At 41.2% G+C, this 27,776-nt stretch overlaps 2 protein-coding genes across 2 annotated transcripts in view; one reads left to right on the top strand and one right to left on the bottom strand.

The window, feature by feature from the left end:
* The window catches only part of IFRD2 (interferon related developmental regulator 2), a 28,362-nt gene extending 5,359 nt beyond the window's left edge, over positions 1–23,003 (top strand). Inside the window, exons 2-12 of the mRNA XM_026673290.2 lie at positions 3,922–4,038; positions 5,304–5,388; positions 10,427–10,551; positions 11,573–11,730; positions 11,892–11,942; positions 13,509–13,690; positions 13,955–14,060; positions 14,513–14,650; positions 15,528–15,656; positions 15,964–16,059; positions 16,817–23,003. Of these exons, the coding sequence (XP_026529075.1) occupies positions 3,922–4,038; positions 5,304–5,388; positions 10,427–10,551; positions 11,573–11,730; positions 11,892–11,942; positions 13,509–13,690; positions 13,955–14,060; positions 14,513–14,650; positions 15,528–15,656; positions 15,964–16,059; positions 16,817–16,897 (1,268 nt within the window). The 3' untranslated portion in view covers positions 16,898–23,003. The remainder of the gene's footprint in view (positions 1–3,921; positions 4,039–5,303; positions 5,389–10,426; positions 10,552–11,572; positions 11,731–11,891; positions 11,943–13,508; positions 13,691–13,954; positions 14,061–14,512; positions 14,651–15,527; positions 15,657–15,963; positions 16,060–16,816) is intronic.
* On the bottom strand, positions 21,150–27,301 carry LSMEM2 (leucine rich single-pass membrane protein 2). Its single transcript, XM_087954978.1, has 4 exons — positions 27,159–27,301; positions 24,287–24,430; positions 23,868–24,104; positions 21,150–22,046 (listed from the first exon to the last, which is right to left on the bottom strand). Exons 1-4 carry the CDS (start codon positions 27,178–27,180, stop codon positions 21,913–21,915), a joined length of 537 nt encoding a protein of 178 aa, XP_087811104.1. The 5' UTR covers positions 27,181–27,301; the 3' UTR covers positions 21,150–21,912.
* Between the last annotated feature and the right edge of the window lie 475 nt (positions 27,302–27,776).

Genomic DNA, 27,776 nt, shown 5'->3' with positions numbered 1-27,776 from the left:
ATATCCTCCTTCAATAGGCAGCTAGCATTTTACGATGGTTCTTTTAGGATTTTAGCCAAATCATTGTATAGTGTATTGAACTTTCTTCATAGTTTGTTTTATTTTCTGATGGTGTATTTGGAAATTACTACTTTTTTTAAAAAAAAATGAGCATATTCCTTTCTGAATTACCAGAGCCTTTTACATTAGCATTGCCTTAAAACTCTGTTCTGAATGTTCTCCCACTCTCCATCTGTTATGACTTTTTTTCCCTGCAGACTGTCTTATTTTCAGCTTCCCTCCTTCTTTAAGTTCTGTGTCCTCCCATATATATAATAGACATTTCTGGCTTCCTTAATTGTAGCTTCTGTGGTAGTCTTTATCTTCCCTGATTTCAGCCTTGAGAATCTTAGCAGAGACTACTAGCCAGTTCTATAAGAAAAACAAAAGAGCAGTGAAGACACAGTAAAACCAATGAAATCAGTAGATAAATTTTTCAATTCCCCAAAAGGTTTCCATAAAGCCATGAGGGAAAACTAAATATTGTACATACTAAAACCATGGTCTACGGGTGATCCACCTTGGAGTGGAATACTGATATGGGTTCAGTGAGGACCATTCCAATGTACTAGCATGTTTCCCCCAAAATAAGCCCTGTTAAGATTGTTGACCAAATGGATGCATTTACTACCATATTTCCCCAAAAATAAGCCCTGGTGCATCTTTTGTAGCAAAAAAATAATATAAGACCAGGTCTTATTTTTGAGGAAACATGGGTACATTGGACAACCACTGAGTCCCGTCTCCACTGGAACCAAACCTGACTTTTTCCAATAACTGCAAAAATCAGGATGCTGGTTTCTTTTGGCATGTGTTAGCAGGCTGTTTGCAAGTGTTCACATTAAATATAACTTCAATTGCACATGTGCATCTGGCTAGTCCTGCTGCTGGTTTGTTCTTCTTGCTCTTTGTCTGGTCTAGAAATACCAGGTCACCTTTTGGTGATTGACAGGCCCTGCTGGTATAGCATAGTAAGTCCAGCTTCCCTTTGTCCCAGGGTGGCACCAAAAAGCCCTGTTTACTTTGGGGCACACTTGTGTGCTCAGTCACATCTGGCTTCTGCCACTGGTCAGCTTTCTGCTGTGTCAACTGAAAAGCTAGAGACCAGTAACCCTTTAGTAACACTCCCTTGATTTTGACTGCCAACTCCTATTTATGGAGATGAGTGGAGTTTCCTGTCCCAGCTACATTGTTACTAGGGATAGGAGTTACATTACATTTCCTGTTCCCAGTCTTCTAGTCTTTTGAATGCTTATGGGGCTTCTCTGCTACTTGATCACGCTGAGAAATTGAATTTGTGTTGTCTTATCCTGAACTTGTTTGTAGGCTGTGTCATCTTTTCTGTCTAGTTAGTAGAACAACCTCTGCTCCGAAAAGTTTAAAAAAGAAACTCCACATTTAGATATTTAACCAAAAGCTATATGAACATGCTACCTGTGTAACAATATCATCAGTTTTGGGAGCGTTTGATCATTGGTCTCCCTTTCTGTGCTTGCTTATGAAGCAGACTGTTGAACCTAAGCATGCTGTTCTTCACAGTTCATATCCTTTGTTGTTATGATAAGGGTGATAATATCTTAATTATTGCAGGCTAATCGCCACCAGTAGTGTGTTGGGCCTTGTGCAGCTTGATTTATCACGGTGGTAACAAGGGAAGACTAGCTGGCTCAGCAGGAGAGTTGGCTGCCTTCCAAGCTGCCTCCAGCCTTACTTCTCCATCAGGCGAAGGTGAAGCACTCTTTCAAATGCAGTAACCCAGCAGACTGGACATGCTTCAGAGAACATTTCTTGGAATATGGATGCTGTACTGGTGATGGAGACAGACAACTAATATTAAAACACCTTTGCTGCTTTTTTTAAAAAACATACTGCATTATGAGATTAACTGCCACTGGCTTAGGTCACACCTGCACCTGGTTCAAGTGCCCTTCAAGTGTCATGTGTATGTTTCACCTTAATAACCTGTAATAAGTCTTCAAGTACGATATGATATGGCAGGCTATGAGCAGGTGTTGTCCTTACTTCAGATATCTGTTGCTGAGATCTTAACTCACTCACTTAGCTTTCCAAGAGGCCAGCTGAGGTGACACATTTTTCTCAGGCAGCTAAGCACTTGAAGCCAGATTGTTGGGGGCAATATGCTGACTCTGTAAACCACTTAGAGAGGGCTGTAAAGCGGTATATAAATCTTAAAGCGGTATATAAATCTTAAAGCTATTTTAGTCCACATTTCTGACAGCTCCTCTTTCAGAAGGAATTGATAGATAGAAGTGACTACAGCAGGCAGGCATGGCTTTTTGATCAGGGTGCCCAAATGATGGAAATTCTACAGCCAGAATGGATGGTTTCATAAAAGTTATGTCGTGATCACCCCAGTCCCAGAAGGGTGATTATTTATAGCTGGTCCCTGAAGTCTGAAAGCATTAAGAGCTTCCTTCTCTTTTAAGTCTACTATTTGCTTATTGGGACTATATTTTTAAGGCTGATGTTTTATTCCTGCATTGTTTTTGTTTTTAGTACTACTTCTCCACCTGAGAAGACATTTACCACATAGCTCAGATTATGAACACAATTATTTGTCATCGTAAGTTTACGCCATGAGGGTTTTTATATGGGTATTGAGCAAAGCCCTGGTTCCTTAAAGTCAGAGAGAGGTGATTGGGTTTCTCCTTGTTTCTTCCTTATTTTTGCACTTAATACCAATTATCTTTTAGTCCAGACCTTCAGTATTAGTAGAGTGTGCCAAAGCTGATAGGGCTAACTTTATTCAAAAGGCCACTAGCTTTTATAACAGAGCTATCTGGGAATGTAAAGAGATGGGATGACTTTTCTTCTGGCTTTAGGTGAGTAGAAAAAAAACCCAATTCTCTGCCACCAATGACTTTTTAAATGTTCTCTGGTTGTAGGTTTTTTTTACATCAAAATGACTGTAGATTGATTTATCATTAACTGTTCTGTCTTGTGTTTACTTTTGGGACAAATATAAGTTTATTATAGCTTAGAAGGGGATATTATTGAAAGAGATATATTATTTGGGGAAATGTACTTTTAAAAAGGGACCATAAGTTCTGCATCCTGATCTAGATCATAAGTACATGTGGTTCCATATTCTGACTTCTATGTTGCATATTGCTTAATTTTGCTTGTGATATCATTGTCAGTAGGTTTTGTAGTGTATTCTTGTGTGTGTGTGAAGTGGGTAGCTGTTTGTATCACCCTTAAGCTTGGAGTTGATTAGTTCGATAATTTGTCTATGTTGTATTTTTTTATATTCTAAGGTACGGTAATTGCTATTTCTTGATTTAGTTCTAAAGCATAATATAAATATTAATGTTATTGATGAAAAGAAGAAATGCATTCTAGCTAAGAGTGGTAAGAGTAGAAAGAAACATAAATCTGATATACCTCACAGGCCATATACCTCAACCTTCACTAGTCTCTCTTTCAATATGATGGACACATTGAAGAATGCTGATTTTTTAAGCACTCTTGTATGAATCCAAACAGTTATCTCTGAATTGAGTTATTCCATGGGAAAAACTCCAAAGGATTTTTCCAGTGCAAATATATGTTGCAATAGACATCCTTTATCTTTTAGTCATCTTATATCAGGTTAGTGAGTTCTCCTATAAAATAATGAAAAAAATATTGCTACTCTTTGGATTTTTTACATTCCTGATCAGGGATGGTAACATTTGTGGTGGCCTTGTGACCAGCTTGTCATGATTATACGTACATCATGGCAAATTATTTCTTGGAAAATTGTCTTTCCTCTGGGGTAAAGTTAATGCACTTCACATTCTTCAGATGCAACATTTGCTAGACAAATTCTGAATCCATTTTAGATGATCATTTGTGATCTTCTTTTATGTCTTCCTTTAGGTGCTCGCAGCAACCCCAAGATGGAGTCTCCAGCAAGTGATGATGAAACAGCTAGTGAAGTGCTCAGTCATTACAGCAGTGCCAGTGAAAGTGCCAGTATAGCTGAGGAAGGGACTGGTGAGTGGGGGGCAAAAGATACCCTGTTTCTCCAACAATACGGCCTCCCCCAATAGGAAGTCCCAGCATGTTTTATAGGCATGAAATGAAATTAAGCCCCTCCCCGCAAATTAAGGCCTATATTAAAACATGCGAAATGGGGGGGAAATGGCGGGGGGGCTTGCCGTCAGGAAGTACTTTTGTTGCACACCTGGATATGGTGCTGCCTGCATTGACCCTGATACAAAATGCCCCACCAACGCCGAGATCAACATCCAAGCCGTCACCGCCCGCCTGCCCAAAGATGCAAGGGTGGGGGGAAATTAAGTCACCCCCGAAAAGACGGCCTAGCCATTTTTTCGGGGCTCAAAAAAAAATAAGACCCGGCCTTATTATATGAGAAACACGGTAGTTTCAAAAGCCGGCTTGCTCTATATACTAAAAAAGTCACGGGCCAGACTTTTCTCATCTGGTATATAGAGATACACAGTTTTAGCTTGCAAGTGCTGAATTCTTAATGAAATTCCGTAATGAAAAAAAAAAAAATCTTTGGATATTTAAATGCCTATTTAATCTACAAACCCAACACAATGTATTTTTGTTATTGGCAACTTTTTTAAAATAATTTGAGTGTGTTTTGGGGGTGGAAAAGAAGCTGATTTCATAAAGGGGGAGTTGTTAAATTTTTCGCAAACACCGCCACTCTATGATGAGGATTCTCTAGACAGTGAGGTTTATTAAAAGCTAGCGCTTTTGAAGAGACACGGGTTACTAAAATAAGGCTGTAGTAGCACAAAACAGAATAGTTCACAAAAATGATGAAAAGAAAACCTGGTATGTAGCAATGGTAAAATGTAAATGTCGGAATTAAAAATCGAGGCTCTAAAAATGCCTTACAGGGCATTTTTTTCACAAGCTGATGGCCTGAATGACTTTCAGCTGAATGATTTTAAAAATTGTAAGCATCTTTATGCTATTATTACAACCTTACCCGTTACTAATTTCATCTGAACTAATTCTTTTAAAACAAGAGCACAGCTAGAACAATGTGTAGTTCAGGAACTGCCTGAATGTTTAGTTCAGGAAATACCTATTGAACAAACGTGTGGAACAAAAAGCTTGTTGAACTGCTAGGAGAAAGAATCCTTTTTGCAGTTCTGCCAGTACCATTCAGGCCTGATTTCTAACCCTTATCCTTTTTATTCTATGGCTGCGGGAATTCCAGGTTCTGTGTCCGGCTGCTCTAATATGGCTTTGATCTTTTTTCCTTCTCCTGCTTTTCTCAGGAGGGGAAGCAGTAGATGAGCAAGCACAGCAAGAGGAGATGGAAGATAAATTGAAAGAATGCATTGACAATGTGATGGACAAAAGGTGAGATACATATACTCTTGGGCGACCAGAGCCAAAAGTAATATTTAATTTTGAAACCAAAACTTTATAAGCTTTGTCCAAAATACCCAAACTATTGTATTTTGAAATGAACTTGTTAATCTTTGATGCAAGGAGACATGCATATTATCTTTGGTAGCCAGGGACATGTATTATTTTCCAATAGCCTTTTCATCGTTTTATTTGATGTAGCTGCACCACTACAGCCAGTTTAATAATGGCTCCACCTTCTGCCCCATCTTGGAGAGTGAGGCAGACTGAGCAGCTGGTGGACTGATAAGGTGACATCTGAATTTGACACATCAGTTCTTCTTCCACAGGCTCCTGTACTTTCAGTCTGGGGTTCATAACTGCTGGAAAATAAAATTGGACAGAGCAACGGCAGTCACAAATTTAATCAGCAACAAATGGCCCTGTGGTTTGCTCGTACTTTTGGAGATTTGAGCTGTGGCATGGATTTTGATTTTGTTTGGCCCAAATACTTGTTTGGGGCAGAGTTTAAACTAAGAAGAATCGTCTTGATTGTATAGAACTCTGTTTCTTGAAAGTCAGAAGTAGCGTCAGGCTGCATGCTAAGATCAATTCTCCTTGCAAGAAGGCATAGCGGCATAGAAGAAAGAATAGTGAGAACACTGCTTGAACACAGAACTGAATATATTTTTCAGCCCATTCACTTACTCATGGGAGATATTAAGTTTTGTGCATTGTTTTTACCTTTAGGAAATTCTATTGCCATTTCCTGTTTTGAGGAGTTTTTTATTAGTTTCACCTCTGGCAAATATGTGAAATTACAAGTAGAAGAGAATATATGAAACCCGGGATTCAACTGTGGAGTCCTTGGTGCTCTCTGAGCTTGTTTGTTTGCTTGCAGATGTTTTATTATTTGATTAGATGACATCATCAGTGCTGGTAATTGTGGAGTTTGCTCCCTGTTTCTATACAGTAGTTTGCTCAGTTCTTTTCATAACACATGGACGTACTTTGACATGGACATGGACAACTCATGGACAGAGTCAACCATAGTCTCAGCTGGGAGCTTCATCCTAGACTCATGATGGCGAACCTATGGCACACGTGCCACAGGTGGCACGCAGAGCCATTTGTTCCAGCACACGAGCTACAGGCAAACTTACCTCACTGCACATGTGCGTGCCTCACAGCTGATTTTCAGCTGGTTTGAGGCCTTTTCCGGCCTCCCAAAGGCTTGAGGAAAGCTTCTACAAGCTTTGTACGCCAAAATCTAGCCCCATTTTGTCACTTCCGTTTTTTTCGGAAGAACAGTAAATGATGAAACTTGGCTAGATTTCGGCCTACAAAGCTTGTAGAAGCCTGCAGAAGCCTTCCTCAAGCCCTTGGGAGGCCAAAAAAAGCCTCAAACGGCCAAAAATCAGCTGTGAGGCACAGTGCAGATAAGGGGGCGGCGGGGGTAGGGATTGCGTGTGCATGTGTAGGGGACATGGGGTGCTGGCCAATGCCTTCTGGGTGCTGGCACACGAGTGCGTGCACAATTTTTGGCACAGGAGCCCAAAAAGGTTAGCCACCACTGTCCTAGACCAAACCAAATCACAAAAGACTAGCGACTTTCTTGAAGCTTGGCATTCAGACTAATTAGCCATCAATAGATAAATAGAGCTAAACCACATTTACACACCCTTCAAATGAGACAATTAAAAAAACATCTGAGAAGGAAACAAAAATAACCAGAACATATCCTCTCTAGCAATCAACATCCAGATGGGCAAGGATTGAATCTGGGCAACCAAGCATGACACAGGACTCTAATTGAGGAAATACCTAGGGGGAAATCATATCCTCACCTACACAAATGACCGCCTGTCTGCAAGGAGTATAAATTCTTCCATTCCTCACCATCCAGTCAGAGCTGAAGAAGCTTCTTGGATGAGAAGTGAAAAATCTTCAAAGAAAAACCAGAAAGTCCAGCTGCCTCTTGAAAAAGCACCCTTGGGACAACCATTACCTGGATGACTGAGAATCTCCATAAGCATAAACAAGGAGCAAACTCCATACTCACTAGCACTGTTGATGTTACTTACTCAAGTAATGAAACATCTGCAAGCAAGCAGCCAAGCTCAGAGAGCACCAAAGATTCCACATTAAAACTTGGGTTCTTCTTGGAGTGTTTGTTAGCCAGCTATGTCCTTTCTGATCCTCCCATTGGTTTTCCGTTCTTCTGACCCTTCCCCTCCAAGAGCTAGTCCTCACCTATCCATTCACAGAGGGTCAGGTATTGATTTAGGGGGTTCTGCTCTCCTATCTCCCTTGTGTTTTTTTGGTTTTTTTTATTAAATACAGAGAGTAGAGGGGGAAGGGGTGGAATTAAGCATGAAGCTTCGCTCAAGTTTGCTTGGACCTCCCACTTGTATGCAATTGATTTTGCTTACATAAGACTCGGCACTTGGAGATCCGAGTTTCCTATTAGCACATAGGAAACTTGAAGCTTTGCCAAAATCATTACCGCACCAGCCAGGCTTGGCTCGATGCACATCCATTGAAAAGGTTTAGCAGAAGTTTAACTGAACGTTTGGCACAGCGATCTGCACTGCACAAATTACTGCTGCCCTTATGGCCAAGCTTCTCAGTCGTGCAGAGTGAACTCTGGACAATAATTTCCCACTTCCCCTCCTCCTCCTTTTAACAACAACAACAACAACAACAACAAAAATCAACATAATCCTCTCAATGCTGATAACTTTCAATGATTCGTCTTCATTCCACATGGAGGAAATGGTTATATTTTCACACTTTTGGCTCCTGGGGTTTGCTAGCTGTGCTTCTGGGTTGCATTTTGCTCCCAGAAGTAAATATCAGTCTATAAAGCTTCTGGAATAATAGAATTATATAAAAAAAGAATTACAGGGAATTCTTGAGTTACAATGAGAATTGGGGCTGGGATTGCCTTTGCTAAGTGATGTGGCTATTAAGCATGACATCACATCATCATGTCGCATTATAAAAGCAATCCCTGTTGCTATCGTAATCCCAAGCCAGCAGGTTGTAAGCAGGTATCCCAAGTAAGCAGGGGGTGAGGGTAGGAGAAGGCCAGGTTAAGGCCAATGCAGGCTACACATGTGTTGGGGGGAAGGACTTGAGAGGCTAAGTGCAGGCCATGAGCCAAGCACAGCAAAGCCAGGGAATGACTGACACATTGGGGCACGAAGGTAGAGAGATCAGGAAGACTGACTTACCCAGAGCAACCTTGCAACCTTCCTTGATGGCTTCTCCATTGACTTGGCTTCTGGGAAGGTTACAAATTGTGATCACATGCTGCAGCCATTATAAGTGTGAGCTGGTTGCTAAATGCCTAAATCCAAATCAAGTGATTGTGGGAGCCTTGCTACAGCAGAACCAGTCATAAGCCCCACTTGTTCAGCATCGTTGCAACTTCAAATAGTCCCTGGGCAAGTGATCTACCAGTATACATGTGACATGGTATTTGATATTAAGCAAACGTGTGATTATGTGCACCTGTCTTGGAACCTGCATTGGTCTTCCCTCCCTGGAATATGTCTCCTTTGCCAAAAATTAGACATGAAGGAATGCATAATATGCTGGTTACATCATAAAGACTCCATCAAACGGAACTTGTTTTCTGATGATTACGTAGCCATGTAGTGTTCTTCTCTGCAATATATCACTGGCTTTATCATTGCCTTCTCACTTTTTCTCTTTTAAAAAAAAAACATTTTAATCTAGGATCTCCTAATCATTTTCTATCCAAATACTAACCAGTTTCTACCTTGCTTGGTTGAGAAGGTTGCTTAGATATTGCTAAATACTGAACTTAGATGCTATCACTAGATTTAGGAAGGTTTTTTTTTCCTTTGAAACCTTTTAGAAGGATAGTCCTAAGACTCCTGTCTGCTATTAAACAAGGCTTTTTGTCAGCAGCAAAAACAAGGCTTTTTGTCAGCAGCAGGAAAACAAGGCTTTTTGTCAGCAGCAGGAAAAATTGCTCAGGATGATCTTATAATGTAGTAAGAAGAATTAATGTACCGGACAAAGCTACTGTGAGAGTAAAATAAGGCTAGAGAAGAACAGATGAATTTCTTTGAGCTCCTGAAGGATAACCAGGTTATAAGTACAGGGAAACAGCCCCTTTCATGCACATCTTGCTGACTGGCTTCTACTAAATACATTTCTTGCCATTTAAACATTGATCTTGCTCTCATGACCCTGTCTAGTCACCCAGACAAAAGAGGCAAGCAGGGTGTTTCCTAAGGATTAGAGGCAGGCAGCTGGCATTGGTCTACCATGTCCCCTCTCTATCCTTTACTTTATAACTTAAGAGAGATGCTCTAATATAAAATTTTGATGAACAATACATGGGGTCAGGAAAGAAATTCAAATCTAGACTCTAATATAAAATTTGTTAAAGAAAGTAGGGGGGGAAATGTGCTGGGAAGCAGTGAAAAGTGCACAGTTGGACTAGTTTATCAAAGCCTATATATAGCACTAATGATCCTGGCCACTAGTGTTACGTTAATGTAAATAGGTAGACTTCCTGAGGTCTTTTAATTCCATACTGCTATACCTGCTGGTTATAGGGACTGGGAGAAAACAGCTACGAACAGCAAAGAAGATTTTACTAGGTTTTGCTGGTTTTTAAATTTAGGGCATTCTTTATTGTTGACTGCTCATTGAGGTGCAACAGATCAAGCCGGAAAACAACATCTCAATCCAGAGCTCATCTTGGGAAATTAAAAATGGACAGTCTTCCTGGTTGGTGGTCTTGTCTATATAACAGCAATTCTAACAGCAGCATGATTGGCAGGGAGCAGTTGGGCAAATGTGTCTGAGTGTATCCAGAATTTTTTTAAGTTGGCAAATTTTGCCCAGTGGTGCTTTTTGAGAAAACTCGGGTTAAATAATTCATTATATTTGAGTATGATGCATCATTAGCATGAATGGTGATTGAGGGGGAGGATTTTACAGGCATGGTTTTGTGTTATCTCTCATTTTCTTTCTCACCCTCCACCCTACTACCATTTTGTCATTCTAGTGCCAAGACCCGGCAGGTTGCTCTTGAGAACCTGCGGCTAGCATTCTCCTCCAAGACACTCTTTGACTTCCTGTTGGAACGCAGGCTCACCCTCACGGATTCCTTAGAGAAGTGCCTGAAGAAAGGTGAGCTTCCCAAGGTCTCCGCATTTGGGACTTGAGTCACTGCAGTCAGAAGACTTCAGATTGCCTTTGGTTTAAGGCAGAATTAAGCATCTGCTTCACTTTCTTCCATCGTAAATTATTTGGACTTGAAATAGTGTTAATTGATTTGATTTGCTAGTTCTGAAGTGTGGCACTTTTTAATTTGTCCCTTCCTGTAATTGGACACTTGGAACTAGTAAAATGCTTAGTGTATCAAATGTGATATCACTAATCATTGCAAACATCTTGTAAGATAAGTTGGTTTCTGAAGCTGTTGGGGCAGGAGATATGAGGCTGACTTGTTCACCAGTGAAATGGCGAATGCAAGAGCTCCTGTCTTTTGCACATTGCCTTAACTTCATTCTCTTAAGTGCCCCTGCGAATCTGGGGTGTGGTATCCTTTTGGGGAGGCTCAAGTTAGCTTTATAATAGCCATGAATGCAGACAGATAGAATTGTCTGCAGAAATGCCATATTATTATTACCTTCTATTTTCAGTTTGGTAATAGCAATTAATTACCAAACTGAAAATAGAAGGTAATAATAATGTGGCATTTCTCCAGAGGAAGGGTAAGTCATGCATTCTATTGCCTAAGAATTCTCTAAGAGGGGAATGAAGCAACTTCAGAAACAAAAAGTGAAATTACAAAAATCATAAACCGGTTTTCTTCCATCTAGGCTGAATTAGTGTATAGGATCTCCTGTGTTTGATGGCCAAGGAATAAAATACATTTCCCATATTAATATTTGGATTCATTTACATCAGACATGCATGTATCTGTGGCCTTGGTTTAGCTTTTGACATTCTCTTTATGTCCCGCATGTCACTCACTGTCTTAAAATTTAAAAAAAAAGATTTGATTGTGTCTATACAGAAAGGAGACCACGTTGTGTGCCCCCACTGTGTCCAGTTTCCTTTTGCTTGCAGTGTCCATGACGTTGTCTGCTTTTTCCTTTCCTTGTGTGGAGCCCCTGAACAGTTCTGTATCTGTTCTCCCTGCCAGGTAAAGGAGAGGAGCAGGCCCTTGCTGCTACCGTTCTTACACTACTGTGCCTTCAGATGGGCTCAGGGCCAGAAGGGGAGGAGATCTTTTGCAGCCTGAAGCCGCTCCTCATCACCATCCTGATTGACTCCTCAGCCAGCCCTGTTGCTCGGCAGAGCGTGAGTGTTGCCCCTTTCTCTGGTTTGCAGCAAAGGTGGATGCATCAGAAGGCCTGTGGGAGGGAGATGCATCAGTAGCCTTGCCCTGAATGATTTCACCTTTTCTTCCTTCCTTCCTTCTTCCTTCCTTCCTTCTCTTATTTTGTCTCCCCCACTGACAGTGCGCAACTGCTCTTGGGATGTGCTGCTATATTGCTGCTGCGGATATGGAGGTATGCCTGTGTTTCTCAGCTGGTTGGAATTAGCAGACAGAGCTAGTCTTGATAGGCCTCTTGTGCTGCCGCTTGGGGAAGACTTTTAAGTGGAAAGCTATAGCACTGGTGATGTTACCTACTCTGGCCACGGAATGTCTGCAAAGCAAACAACCAAGTTCAGAGAGCACCACAAAGCTATAAAGGGCAGACTTTCCCTTGCGGCTATCTCCATTTCTTTCTTTATTAGGTGCATTATGTGAACATAATGTCGTTCTTCATCCAGGGTGTTTCCTAAAGAGAAACAGAATTTGGAATGTTCTGACTCTTTTCATTAACAGCAAAACTCTAAGGAGGTTCTGGAGAGGGATAGGTTTAATTTTCTATTAATTCCCGCCAAACTTCTGGGATAGAAGGGGAAATAGTATTCTGTCAATGAATAGAATATAGAATAGAAAATAGAATAGAATATAGAATAGAAAATAGAATAGAAAATAGAATAGAATAGAATAGAATAGAATAGAATAGAATAGAATAGAATAGAATAGAATTCTTTATTGGACAAGTGTGATTGGACACACAAGGAATTTGTCTTGGTGCAAATGCTCTCAGTATACATAAAAGAAAAGATACATTCGTCAAGGGTCAAGAATCATAACGTGCAACACTTAATGATAGTCATAGGGTACAATAAGCAATCAAATCATACTAGGAAACAATCAATATACTGTAAATTGTAAGGATGCAAGTGACAAAGTTACAGTAAAAAAGTTATAGTAAAAAAGTAAAGTAAGCATCATTTTTATGAGGAATTTTAGTCTGAGTTCTAAGAAGAATGTATGGATTTTTTTAAAAATTATTAAATATTGATGCTGCCCATCTCCCTACAATGTGACATACTGTGTCCGTTTATTGATTCCTTTTTTTATCCTGCCTTTATGGAGCTTGCACTGACTTAGTTACTGTATTCATTTTATCCTCAGAACAACTCTTTAGGATAGATTAGGTCAAAGGCCTCCAAACTTGGCAACTTTCAGACAGCATAGCTGGCTGGAGAATTCTGGGCATTGAAGTCCACCAGTCTTAAAGCTGCCAAGTTTGGGGACCCCTGGATTAGATCAAGAAACAGTGACTGCTCCCAGTTACCTGATGAAACTCACAGGACAATATGAATCAGCTCTTCCTCTTAAGTAGACAATCAAAGGAATCATGTTGTCTACTTATCCATCATGTACCAGGAGATTCCAGGGTGTATGAGACCACTGTTTTCACCTCTTTAACCTCAGTGCTATCTGGGAAAATGAAAGTTGAGGGCCACCACATCTGATAGACACTAGATTGAGGAAGTATATGTGTCCATTATACCACATGGACCATTTGGAATGGCCTAGTGGTTGGGATTTAAAATGAGCTTGTTGAATCCCTGTCCCTAAATTTTGCCAGGTATAGATTAGCTGTTGGACTAGCCAATAGTTGTCAGGATCTGGAAGCCATCGCACCCTGACCTCTTAATATGGTAAGTAACGCTTGTTTAGCTTATTGCGTTTCTATTTGTGAGAACTGACTGGTTGTTCTCCTTTTTTTCAGGACCTGGTATCCTGTCTGGTCTGCCTGGAAGGTATCTTTGGCACTTCGTGCAGCAAGGATGCCAGCTTGGCACCCTCCCACCACAGTCCTCTGCTCCAGATCTTGCATTGCAATGCTCTTCAGTCTTGGTCGCTGCTCCTCACCATCTGTCCAAGCACCCAGATTAAGAAGATCCTGGATGAGTGAGTTGATCGGTCTTATCAGGAAGTATTTCTTCTAAGGTGTAGGAAAACCTTATTCATTCTAATTGGCATATAGAAACCAGGATTTAATTCTTCACTGTAGAGAATCCATAGTTAGCTTTGCCTAGATCTTCTAGATGCAGAAGAACAGGGTGATTGTTGACGAAAAGATATAGCAGCAACCTCTCTGCAGAATAGCTGAATGATTATGATGATCTTCCCTTCATTGTTTTGTTAGTCATCCTTAACTATTTCCTTCCACAGACATTTACCTAAACTGCCTCTGATGCTCTCCAGCGATAATGTCAATCTGCGGATTGTGGCAGGTGAAACAATTGCACTTCTTTTTGAACTGGCCCGGGACATAGAGGTATGAAATTACTGTTCTGACTCTTTCAGGTAGATATGCAGACATGCATAAAAACATATAATTCTGTATTGAGCATTTTCCGGTCAAGTTGCCTTATAGATCCATTGTGTTCAAAGTAATGAAGTATTAAGTATTAGTGGATAGTGAGCAATTATAGGAGAGACCCATTACCTTCCAGGCACATCTAGTTGCCCACACTCTGCTTTCCAGTAGCGTGTCCTAACTTCAGCAAGCAGACCAACACCCAGGCACTAGGCAGGCAGGTTTTGGAGTCACTAAGGGCCAAGCACATGCAGGGGGGATGAGCTTTAGAAAAGAAGTAGCAAGAGGGAAAGACAGAAAGAGAGCTTGCGTGCAGGAAGTGTGAAGAGTGTGCTTGTGGGTGAGGTTTGAGGGGATGTTCATTGTTGCACCCTCCACAGTTAAGCTTTCTGTCTTCATTTTGGCCACAGGAGGACTTCTTTTATGAGGACACTGACCTGCTGTGCACCAAATTAAAAGCCTTGGCCACCGATAGCAACAAGTATCGAGCCAAAACAGACCGACGCAAGCAACGTTCCATCTTCCGTGATGTCCTGCATTATATTGAGGTGCCTCTTCCGGTCAGAGCTTAATGGACACTACAAAAGATTTAATTTACAAAAGATGCTAACTGGAATTGTGGGAGGTCGGATGGGAAACGTAGCTCAGGAGCCCCCCACATCCCCCACCCCTTTCCGTTAGCAGGGCTTATGGCTATTCGTTTTTTAAAAAGATCCTCAGGCACTTTTATTTCAGATCCTTACACTCTCATAATCCCAAATGTCAGAAGCGGAGGGTAGAGAATCCTCTGTCAAGAATGATGCCTCCATTGGCAGCGAGGAGGAGATCTTGATTGTTTCTTCCAGCTGTAATCCAGATGGTGACTATTCACTTTTGAGGAACAGATACTCTTGTGCACGTTGGGAAAAAATGCCCTCCTTTTTCATGTTACCTAAATGTTCCAAAGCTGAAGTTTCATATAGAAATAGGTTCCGGTATCTACCTTAAAGTCTTTTTTGTCCTGGAAAGGAGGGACATCTGTTAGAGATTTCCTCCCTTCCCATCCAGAGCTGAGGAAAGGTGTTGGTGCTTTGCACAGCTCCTTACAATAAAAGAAGCAAAACATAAATCACAAAACAGCTTTTATCATAATATCCATCCCAAGTGGTACGATACTATCCTGTTTTTAGGGGATTATCATAAAAGCTGTTTTGTGACTGTTCAGAGCCCTCTGTTGGCAGTGCCTTGGTAAGCTCTGGCACAGCTTTAAAAAAAACAAAACAATCCTATACGTTTGTCCCTACGCTCAGCATCCAGGAAGCCTCGGGGATTCCCAAGCATTTGAGGAAGTAACAGAGTCCAAGGGTCATCCTTCAGTAGTCAGGTGGGCGGGTTTAACGAAAGCTCTTCTTTTGAAATCCCAAAGAACGTGTTCTCTTTCTCCAGAATGGGGAGTGCCATGAGGAGACCATCAAGTTTGGACTGGAGTGCATGTATGTGGACAGCTGGGCAAGGAGAAGAACATACAATGCTTTCAAAGAGGCTCTTGGTTCCGGTGTCAGGCACCACCTGCAGGTAAGCAGATGTTGAATGTGTATGGTTTTGCTGAGAAGATAGTAGCTTAGGACAGCTTTGGATAATTAATGGAAGCCAATCAAGATGGCAAGCATTGATCCACACAATCACCAGGAACGAATCTTGACTAAGGGGTGTTTAATTATTGCTGCTCGGTTTAAATGTGGATAGTGAAGCAGACATAAGATTTCAGCAGTGGACCACCAGAATGACACAAAACTGATCTTTAGCGCTAAGGATCTGCTTATGTCAGCAATCTTCCCCAGCTAATGGCCTTGTGCTTTCTCTTTGCACTTCTCACCCCCAGAACAATGAGTTGTTACGGGACACATTTGAATTGGGACCTCCACTAGTCCTGGATGCAGCCACTGTTAAAGCGAGTAAGATCTCACGCTTTGAGAAGGTAGGTCATCAAGGCTGCTGATATTTCTAGAGGTTTCTCCTTTAGTTTGTTCAGGGTCTGTGTGATTTTCCCTGCTGTCAGGGAACTAAGAAGTCCACCTCAAAGGGAAAGACGCTAGTGTAAAATAGAACACTTCTCATTTCAAGAAACCAGGAATTGGGGGCAAAATGGAGAAGGAACCTTTGTGCCTTGCTTCTGAATGTTCCAGAAGTTTCTGTTCCTCTGGAACTGCTTCACCCTAGGATTTTGATCACTTTGTCCTCTTGCCCTTTTGTTAGATTTGGCAAGTCTGACTGTTCCCTTGGGCTTTAGGGCAGAGTTTGTCTTTAGGTAACATAGTAGTATTTTAATTGGTGTCCTCAGCTGCCAACTAATTTTGAGTGTCTTCATATGCCTTTTTTATGATTGTTTTTAGTTTGTAAGCCCCCACTACCACCCCTAGGCTTCATGGAACCCATATTAGTTGAAAAAATCAAGGAAAATGTTTGATCTAAACATCTTTGTGCTGTTCTAGCGGGGCTACTCTGTCCTTACTTGTTACAGAACCTCTTCCTGTTCTTTGTTTGGTTCAGAATTATATTAATTATGGGGAATGTCCTTACAAGATGTAAAGAGGTTCAGTGTCACTACAACAACACAGAAATTACTTTAGGCCTGGTAGACTTAGACCATGATTTGTAACCACTGAATGGTTCTTAATTGTCAGTTTTCTGAGCTAAATTGTGACGTATGTCTCTTCTACTTCTGGCTGCCCTAGCACCTGTATAATTCAGCTGCCTTCAAAGCCCGAACGAAAGCAAGGAGCCGTGTTCGAGATAAGCGAGCTGATGTTCTCTGAGGACTTGATTCCTTCTCTTCTTCCTGCCTTCCATAGAAGCCAATGAACTACGACAGACCTGGACCACTGTGAAGCTTGCAAGTGTGGAGAGATCCTGAGGCAGAAGCCCCCACATGGCCTCAACCCATTGAAAAATTGGGCTTGGGCCCTGTCCCCCTCAATACCCCCCCACACCTTTCTTCGGGGGCTTTTATATATGTACAGAATAATATTTAAATGTCTTGGATGTTTGAATTATGGTGGGATGACAATGGGCAGGCGCCATTTTTATTTTTTTAACCAAAAATTTAAGCGAGGTTAGGTGGTGGGGAGATTTTTCTCTCACCCCTGCTGCTTTTTTTAAGCCAGTAATTTTTTAACCCCTTTCCCCCTATCTCCATTGCTGAATGTATTAATCAAAGACTGAAACTTTTCCCTTTGCCTCCTGCAGTTGTGAATTTTCCCAGTGAGGACTTGGGTGCAGAAGGTGGTTTTAGGATAAAGTTATCAACAGCAGCATCCAAAATGGAGGCTGCGAAAGGACTAGATTGAGGTTGGGTGCCTTGGGATTTTCCCCTCTGGTGTTTTTGCTGTGGGAAGGATGAAATGTACTTTAGAGATCAGTGTAGATGATTAAAAGTTAGGCTTGATAGCACATGCAGAAATTATACCTCTTCTCTGTTGACCCAGTTGGTTAACATTGTTGGCCAAATTCTTGTATCCTATTTATCACCATTTGTTGTTTTCTTCCTGCTCTTTGGGAGTCAGCTTTGCTCCTCACTTTCTTATTTATTTTTAATGGGAAACTGCTCTGTTTGGATGACAAAAGGAGAATCCAAACAAAGCTAGGCCTCACGCTGAAAAAAGTCATTTCCTTGTGTTTGGTAGGCCTGAGCATTCCTCCAGATAGGAAGAATCGACTCTGTTGTGAGGAAGCTCTCTGGTTTGTGGTCTGGTTAAAAAAAAAAGCAGCAGGCCTTTGACACCACAATTGATTTAGTTTTGTTTTTATTATTCATTTTGGAGTGGGAGAGAAAAAACCCCCATAATGCTGTGGCAGTGGTGTTTCACCTTGTGACTACTTCATTTTTGGCTAACTTGTCACTTTAAATTTTGCCAGCTGGCTTTTGCAGATACAATAACACAATGTTCGGATATTGGGCTAGGCAACCTTTCTGAGTTGGGGGCACAATTGTAATTTTGAGTGTCTGGTGTACATACTGAGAAAAATGGTGACCCTGGGACTTTAGTCTGTTTACAAAATGGCTGCATTGGTTAACATGATCAGTCACCTAAACCTATATGCCCAAAAGTGAATCTTCTGTCATCCCCCAACCTATTCTCTGACACCCCATTGAGTCATTGTGCAGTTCAAAAGTTGTCCTATAAATAAATACGGTGCTAGAACTTTGTTCTACGGCATCCCACTTTCTGTTGAATTTTTAAAATATGCTTTTAAATCACATAAAATGGAACGGGAACTTGTATGATGCTGAGGGAGATGTCTGATGCATACTTATACTCCCTTGTACCCAGTTCTTTATCCCAAATAATTTCCAGTTCGGTATCCTATCCCAGTCAAAATCATTGTGTCTAAGGCAAAGTTGACTAGTAGAGATGTACTAAGATATATGTTTTTTTAGAAGCACTGAGATTGCGCAGAGCATGCACATATATGCAGTGTGCTAAACCTCCATGCTTCTCAGAAAACTTCATTCAAAGGAACCCAAATGTAGCGCTTATGTAAGTGGTATGCAAAGCAAAGTTAATAAGATTCTTTCTTTCAGAAAATCTATTTGGGTTTTTGTCTAATATGCTGCCTCCCTTGCCTGTTTTTCTCAGAAGATAAATTGTGTTGATCTGCTGGACTTTAGACTATGAGGAGCAATTAGCTATGGGAATAAATTGTTATTTTTTTCAGGAGGATGACTATCAGAAACATGCCTGTATATTCTCAATGTCTCCTTGATAAATGCCAACTTTTATTTTATTTATTTATTAGAAATGTATCCCTCCCTTATTACTTTATAAATAACTCAAGGCAGCAAACATACCTAATGCTCCTGATTTTCCTCACAATGATCCTTTGAGGTGTGTTGGACTGAGAGAGAGAAAGAGATTGATTTTGAAGCAAAAATAACAATTTAGTCCTGGATAGGCTCAAAAGAAAGAAAAAAAATCAAAGCAAAGCCTCCCCTGAGTCAGGGCCAGCTCTTGATGATTTCATAGTTACCTGCATGTAATTTTGCCAACAACATGCAAGTCCTTTATGACAGCCTTCTGTGGCTAGCTTTTTCCTTGCCCCATGTACAACCCTGGTGGCATCCCTTCCAAATTACCAAGATGTAGCCTTTCAAGTTCTGCCAAGGTCATCCAAGGGTTAGCAAGTGTCCTCCCCAAGTACCTTGACCTCACTCACAATGCCTTTTGCAGCTGGAGATTCATCTTCAGCAAGGGTAGAGAGTATCCTCTTTCAAATGCATATGCAGCTCCTTGCTTCTTATAAGTTGTCTGCATATTCTTACATCACATTTTGAACAGCACAGATCTCCCACACCATCTCCTTACCCTAACTTGAAGACACCTAATTGCCATTTGCTGAAAACATGACTCCACTGTGGAGTCTCCATCTTCTTGCCAGACTACCACTGAACCAGATTGAAGCCAGTCCAAGGTGTTCCCAAAGGAAAGGGATGTTTTCCAATGAGATCTGCCATGGAGCCATTCTAGGTCACATTGGAGAAAAGTCAACAAAAGTTGGAGATCCAATGGTCACTGGTTGGCCCATTGCAACTTTGCTTGTGTAGCTGCTGAGCCTTATGTCTTGGTGACCTTTTCTAATTTGACTCCTGAGAGACTGGACATCTCTTGTATATATATATCTTTTCTGCTTACCAATGGGAACACTTACTGGCAAGCAGATAGCAGAACTATTTCCCCAGTGGAGAAGAAGGCTTCCAAGGCTTCTCTCTCTTTTGGGTCCTGCGGCAGAAGACAAAGATATGCTGTAGGGGAGGGCTGTCAAAGTCGCGGCCCTTGGCATCATGCACTGGCCATGCCCACGCCTGGTTTAGCGAAGGGGGGGAGTTGCGATATGTCACATGATGCTGCCGTGACGACACAAGTTTGACACCCCTGCTCTAGGGGCTCTATCTATTACAGTATGGTACTATCTGTGAGAGAGCAAGAAGCAGCATCTCTGATGGGCCCTCTGCCCCTCACCCACAGCACAAGGCTATGAGGCAGGGAGGGTGGGCTTTGCCTCCACTTCCAGTTCTTCCCACCATCAGGAGCCTCGGTGGGGCAGTAGTTAGAGTGCAGTACTGCAAGCTACTCCTACTGCAATTTGGCAGATCGAATCCCACCAGGCTCAAGGTTGACTCAGCCTTCCATCCTTCTGAGGTGGGTAAAATAAGGACCTAGATCGTTGGGGGTAATATGCTGACCCTGTAAACCACTTTGAGAGGGCTGTAAAGCACTATAAAGCAGTATATAAGTCTACGTGCTTATTGCTATTATATTCTCTCTAAGAAGCACAGGTTAAAAAAGCACAACTACAATACCATGGTGCTGTAGCCACATAAGAGTTTGGCTGAGAAGCCATCTCCCACTAGCAGCCATCAGGTGAAGAGGCCTGTAGCAGTTGGGATCTTCCCACTAATGCCACCCCTGGCTGCTTGGGGAGGTGTGTGACAGTGTGAAGGAAAGAGATCAGGAAAGGTTCGAACCACAGAGTGATTGCAGTTTTGCTGGTGGAACAATTCCATCCACTTTGTCTCTCTCTAGCAAGCCTGGTCAATGTTACTGTTCCCTGCATGCTTTCTTCCTTCAGGAGCACAGCAGAATGACTTTGAAGGAATAGTGTTTGCACAAAAATTTGGCTCTTCGGATATAATAGTGTTGCTGCGGGTTTTCCCCCATTTGGTGTCCAATTACATTGTCTGCAGGCATGCTCAGCTGAGCAATCAGGAGGGGGGGGAAGGAATCCTCCAATCATTGTCCTGTAAGTGTAATCCACATTGCAGCTATTTGTCTAGCCCCATTGCTGAAGGTAGGCAGTGGAGGGGTGTGATTTTTGCATTGCCATCCCTTCTTTCACTTTCAAGGGCAGCAGGAGAGGGAAGATGTTGCTGTGTGGATCAACCTAGCCTAATTTCAGAAAAGGAATAGCTTGTCACCATCCCCTTCTGCTTCCAAAGAAAAATTAGCATTGCTCAACAAAAGGGTGGCCACAGGCATTTTTCTAATGGGCATTCTGTAATTTTTTTAAAAAAAAATGGTTTTAAGTTTGGTGGTAGGAAATTTATAATCTGTACATATTCATAATTTTGGTTTGAGCTACAGGATTATCCCTATCCCTATTTTGACTTGTGGAGAGCCAGGCATAACGTAGGAAATAGCTTTGTGTATCTGATTTCTGTTATACTTAACAACTGAATTATCTGAAGAAAGTTTTCAGGGCTGCTAGCAAATGCTTCGCGCCCCCCCCCCCTTTCATAAACCCAAGATAATAACTGGATTCTGTGCCCAAGACTTGTTCTTTACATTCTAATGGTCTCTTTTCTATAGATGGAACCCCCTTTTCAGCAAAACCTGAAGATCAAAGAAGTCTAGGTTTTTTTATTATAATTCTTCAAACATACCCCCGTGTGCAACATTTTTATTTAAAAAAATACATATCAAATTGAGCAGTGCATTTTGAAAAAAGGTGCTCATAGTAGCTCTTAAAATATTGCAATTGGAAACAAAGCATGTCTTATGCTGCTGGAAGCCTGCCTAATAGGATTCTTGGTCAGGTATGTGCCCCACGGTGTCCTCCCTGGACAATCTCAAGTGGCCCTGTAGTTCTACAGATTGCAGCAGCTAGAAGGCCCTTCAGTGCTTCCATATGACTGCTTTTGGCTCTGGAGATCAGATCATCCAAGCCACCATGCTCCATTTTTTTAAAAAACTGGCAAAGCAATGAGTTGGCTTCCACTCTTCTGCTCTGGAACTGAGCCTCCCCAAAAGGAGAGGATGGAATTCTCTGGCTCAGGTCAGGTCTGGACCTCCACCTCACTGGCATTTAGCTGCCTCCATATCTGTAAGCTCACAGCTCTCATTTGCCGGATGGCCTCCTCTTGAGACTCCAGCCACTGGGCAAGATTACGGAGTGACTCACGCTGTAAGACTAAATAGAAGAGAAATCACATGATTAATATAGGATGTTTGTAGGGCTTCTCTTCCTGCACCATTTTCATACGAATGCATGTCACACTGATATATCTAAACCTCCCAATCTTTACATTTAGATCCCTATCCCATTAGCAAATTTTGCATTACAACTCCCTTGTCTCTGCGCTGATAAAGCTGATCAGCAGAGATAAGCTGAAATCCAAACCTACCTTACATCTTGGTGTGGAAGGTAGAATAGACTCAGCTAGGTATATGAAACAAATGCCTTCCCATGCCAACAAGATATACATACTTGGGGGATGGGAGACTGAAGAGGACTTATTGAGAGTGCTGTGGTGACCATAGAGCAGCCAGCCATTTCTTATCTCAAAATGTCACTCTGCTTGGCTAGTGTTGAGAGGGATTGGGTCATCCCAAGCTCAAGGAAGCTGACTAATTCAACATTAAGCTATTTAATATTCTGGGAAGAAATATTCCACTTTCCCTCGTTTTGACTAAGTACAGTGCTCATTTTGCAGATGGGTTTCCTGAATAAACCCCAAGAGGTTGGATTGGCAGAAGAAAGCTTTTGAACTTAAGGTTTGGACACCACAATGGGTATATTAACATGCTAAGTTAAACTTGCAACTGGTTATTAAAACTGATGCAAAAAAATAGTAACCTTCCCCAGTTAAATTCAGAGAGAGCAAAGGAAGATTTGAGAAGTGTAGGTCGGTGAAAGGACAGTTCTGAGGGAGGCTCAGACTAATCACAGGGAAATCCTCTGTCAAAGCAACAGGGTTAGGAATGGATATTTATTATGAAGAAAGGATTAGACGTCTACAAATATTTTGTAATCTTACTGTGAGAGCTAGAATACTCTGAAGAATTAAACCTGAATTGTAATTTTAAGGAACTGTTTACAATTCTTTTAAAATTAAATAATAAAAGTTAATTTGATCATTTGTTCAAATGATTTTTTTTAAAACAATGACTACTGTTCTATACCTTCCCCATATCCCACCAATTGTGTTACCTCATATCTAGAGAAAAAGAGACGAGAAAAATTTCCAAATCAGAAAATGGTTCCTTGGTAGTAGTAAAAATAGTTGGTCTCTGGGATGATACTTTCATTCCAAAATTACAAGAAGGCATCCCATCAGGGAGCACCACAAGATCTGAACAAATCATCTTAGGGTTTATTGTGTCATGTGAACCTGGTTTCGCAGTTTAGACAACAATTGTTTTATTAAAAGCAAGCTGGTAAACTGCTCTAAGTGTTATACAGATATGTACCGGTAAGCTGGCATTCTGAAAGCCTTCCTAAATTGGTGTAATCCAGAGGGCTGACCCAGATAAGAAAACCCAGAACTTCTGATGTTTGTTGTTGTTTTAATTTCTTTCTTGCCTGGTGGTAGAAAGGGGCGTACAAAAGCATGCAACCATAGTATAGTTGCAAAGAAGGCACCTGGCTAAACTTGACCTTCTGTTTTGTGATTTATGTAACAGGCAAGCCAAAGTATAACTGTATATTTCAGATCATTACACGACAATGTAAACTAAAATACAGCTTCACATATTGAATATGAATGAATAAATGTTATAGCAGCAGCTACACTTTGAAAAAAAGAGTTAAAAGAGAAGCAGTGTGATTAAAAGCAGTGGGGTATTCAAAAACTACATTTTTCTCTAACTTATCCAGAAGGACCTTTGTGGCATATAATGAATTCCCATCAAAACTTCTGCTTGGTTAGATTTCAAGAGGAAATACTCAATGAAAATGATTTTGTCCCTATGGTGAATATAAATTAGACACTCTCTTGAGCTCCAGACTTACCGCTCAGGTACACAGCCAGTGTTGCTAAGCCAAGACTGGTCATAACAAGCAATCCAAGGAGAGCAATGAAGGCAGTAGGACAACAAGCAGGTCTGAAGCAAGGGCAGCAGGTGAAAGAGAGAAGGGGGAAATTCTGGGCTGGGGAAAAGGCCGAGTTATCTTCATTTGGGAAAGAGAAATGCTTGAAGGAAGCCTTATGTGGAGGCCCTGGAGTAGTGGCCTGTGACTGGCTGTTTCCTGCAGAAGAAGGAGAAAGAAAAACAGAAATGGAAGAAAACCGTAATAGATTTTTGATCAGGGGACTATCCCAGAGCTCTCTAGCCATCTGCTTCGGTCAATGCAAGCTTACCAGAAACAGTTCAAACAATGAAAGGCAAAGGATAAGCTCCAATCTTGAAAACATTCATTTATTTGATTACCTTCGGAAGCCTTGGGGTCCTCACTTCTGATGGAGGCATAGTGCAGGTCACTAATAGATTCCACTGTGTGCAGGTTGATGTCCTCCATCTCATTGTGTTCAATAAGCTCCCTGTCAGAGGAAGCGGACTCATTCACCTGGGTTTCTGCAAAAGGAAAAAAGGGGGCATTTGGCAGGCGAGTGGCAACCAGTCTTCCAGAACTGGCTGCCAATTCAGTCTCCTTGTGCTCTGAAGTCCGGATGGGTATTTTTCTACCCTGGGGGGGGGGGGGTGTTGTTGCCCTTTTTAAACAGGGACTCGTCCTTTTTTTTCATTTTCCTGCTTGCTTCCTGCAGCTTCTAACCAATTGAGAGGTGGGGAAAAAACCACCAAATTCATCCGTTTATTCAATTATTGCTAATGTTTCTAAAATCTTTTCACCTTTCAATAAAAAGAGATTAACTTTCTTGGAATGGAGTATTACTAAGCCAACTGACAGCATATGGAGGATCACCTTAACATGCAACATCACAAAGCAAATGCAATATAAAATACAATTTTATTTAAACTGAAGCTGTGGGCCTCTGTGTGGAATGACCTGAGTGGCCAATGACCCTAAATCCTGCATTCCTGTGTAAACACTTCAATCCTGCCCCCTTCTATTGATGCTAGCACCTTCTATCGTGATTAGTATCCTTTACTGTACTGTGCCCCCTGTTCTGTAGAGTCTCCTTTCACACCAGGAAAAGAGCCACAATCTGGTTCCTGTTATCAGAGTCATCAGAATAGTATTTGCCTTATTACGTTGCCCTGTGGAGCCTCTTGGTACAGGCAAAGGATGAATGCAATTTTATTGGACCAAATTCTCTCCACAGTGGGGCAGGGCGAAGAGTGCAGTGGATTTAGCTCCAAAGGCAGACAGCCAGCCAGACAGGGACTTAAATCCTCTGTCTTTTCATTGCCACATTATTGTTGGCAGCAGCCGGTGATGGTACTGTCTCGTCTCCCCTTTGGAGAGAGTTGGGGAAAATCTGTCAGTCTGCAAAACTGTTGACAGATGCAACTGGATGCTTTAGCTGAACTTCTCTTTAGCACAGTTCTTTCACTCCCGACACATTAGGCTGTGGTTGTCACAACAATAGATTTCAGGAGGTGGCGTGTGGGGATGTCTAAATGAAAGCTCTGCCTGCTGAACCTCTGCCAGGGAGACAGTTGTTAATGGAGCAAATGGTTGCCAAGCTGGCAACTGATCTCTGGGCGGGACAAGTTTCCTGGCAGCTCGATCTTGGTTCTCAATTTGGGATCATGTTTTTGAAGGGCACAATGGACACACTGACAGCATAATTGCACCTTAAAGAGCAGTTTAGAAGGCAGGGATCCCTTCCTACCCCTTGGGCCTAAAGGGTGGACGGAAAAGTAATGCTTTCTGCTGCTTGGTTATAAAACACATCTTTTGTGAAAGCAGCCCTTGAATATTATTACCACAGCTCTACACAAAGTTAACTTGGCAAGGGGTAAGTGGCTTAAGTTGGAATTTAGAAAGGGGAACAGAAAATGAGTTTTACCATTTTAAAGATTCCAAGATGGTGAAAGAGAATTACAGGACTGTACGGGACTGCCTTAATCTTAGAACAATGACAATAAGGAATGCTTGCCCAGGACATGTAGCCAAAAGGACAAGCTACATACAATAAGTGCCAAGCCATCCGGTAATAATAAAGAGTGATTTAAAAGATCCCGAAGTAAGATACGGCAGGAAGTGTTCTCACTGTAATAACAATATATCTTAAAAACACAAAATTAATTATAAGAGAAAAATAGAGTTTTAGAACTGTTACAGCTTCCTGAAGAAAAATTAATAATTGAGTAAATGGTACATGAGTTTAGACAAAATTATATCATTTGGGTAAGCACTAATACATATGAATTAGGCCACATCATGTGGAACAGTTCACAAAGCTGCTTTCTGTGGTATACAATCGAACTATGAAATTCACTTCATGTTGTGATCATCAACTTGTATGCCTTTAAACAAGGATTAGCCTCACAAGGCTAATGTTTGATAAGGCTATAAATGAGTACCAGTCATACAGGCTGCATTACTTTTCTTAGATATTTTTGGAAGGGAAGAGTACCAAAGATCGGAGGAATAATGTTACCTGGTTTGCAGTTTGAAGGCAAGTGTTTTTTTTTTTAAACGATGCTAAGCTTTTTTCTTTTTCTTTTTTAGGACTTACCCTATCTATCTACATACCTTCTATTTCAGAAGGGGTAAATGTTAGCACTGACTTTTGGCAATGATAACTGAAAGGGTGTCTGGAGAGCCACAAAGGAATCAGGATTTCAGTTGCCTGCCACTATTCTATAGAAATTTGCAATAATGCAGGATCTGTAACAGAACAGAACAACCCTAAAACATAACATAACACATAACAACATAACGAAAAAGGGAATCAGCATTCTCAATTACCTGCTCTAGAAATTTATAATAATGCATTATTTATAACTGAGCTGCAGGAACTTCAAACAAATATTTAAGAAATAACTACCCATGCAATATAATAACTGTTTATTTGCACAGTAATAGCAACACATTTATCTGAACAAAATTGTATAAATCAGTCCAAGTTCTCTTTCCTTCACATATTTATCTGCATACCATAGGTTTCTTTGCTATTAACAATCAACATGGGATGTTTGACCATTATACTTTGACTGAGGAAAAATATTAGAAACGATTCCCCTGGACAATTTTTCGCCCTTCCTAGGGCAACAGGTTAACAGCCTTCCTCTTCGAGTTATACAGCTTCACACACCAAGGAGCTAGAAGGTAGGGAGGCCATCCCTTTGGCATTATAAATATACGGTATGTGCTCTACAAAACAGACCATACCTTCTCCAATTTCACCGGACATCCTATAGACCAACTTCTTTTTCTACTGCTGTCCTGCAGGTAGCTCAAAGTGGTGGCAAGTTTTTAGAAGCTGCTGTGTGAGGCCTATCAGGTCCTTTGGAAACAGATAGGGAAGTAAACATAGGCTTCTGCCTATCAGGTCAGCTGCTTGGGCTTAAAATAGCAATAAGAGAGCCCAAGGAGGATCTATGGATAGAGCCAGAAAAGAAAAGCTGGGTGGAGAGACCATGAACTATATAAGGCTACAGCAAATATTGGAAAGCTGATAGAAAAGAGAAGGAGAAAAGAAGAGGAAGATAAATAAAATGGCGGATGTGAGAAGCAATTCCCTATGGACAGTAAATGCTAAATGGAAAGGGAAAATGAGAAAACATGGGAACTCAGGTTAGAGTAATAAGAAAGTTGCAACTTTCTTCCCCAATACGGTCTGAACAAAAATTCGTCAGAAGTAAGGAATAGTGAGCATTATAGCAGCAAGTCTCTGGAATTCTGCACAGCACACTTTAAAACAAGGATGATGATGATGATGATGATAGTTAATTTTCAATTTGATTCACAGTCTGGGACTGTAAAAACTTAACAGTTCAACTCCTAACC

The sequence above is a fragment of the Notechis scutatus genome, chromosome 2 (assembly GCF_049901735.1).
Source record: "Notechis scutatus isolate UNSWTSFEM ecotype Mainland chromosome 2, rNotScu1.2, whole genome shotgun sequence".
In the NCBI taxonomy this organism is placed as follows: domain Eukaryota; kingdom Metazoa; phylum Chordata; class Lepidosauria; order Squamata; family Elapidae; genus Notechis; species Notechis scutatus.
Note: the sequence above shows the minus strand (reverse complement) of the source record. Positions and strands in the feature narration are given on the sequence as shown.

Bases quoted from the DNA above. Each gene is read 5' to 3' on its own strand.
- LSMEM2 (XM_087954978.1), bottom strand. From the start codon at position 27,180: ATGTCCGGTGAAATTGGAGAAG. The intron at 24,105-24,286 runs GTAATCAAATAA...CTTCTTCTGCAG, and splicing joins GGACCCCAAGGCTTCCGAAG to GAAACAGCCAGTCACAGGCC. The intron at 22,047-23,867 runs GTAAGTCTGGAG...TCTTCTATTTAG, and splicing joins ACTGGCTGTGTACCTGAGCG to TCTTACAGCGTGAGTCACTC.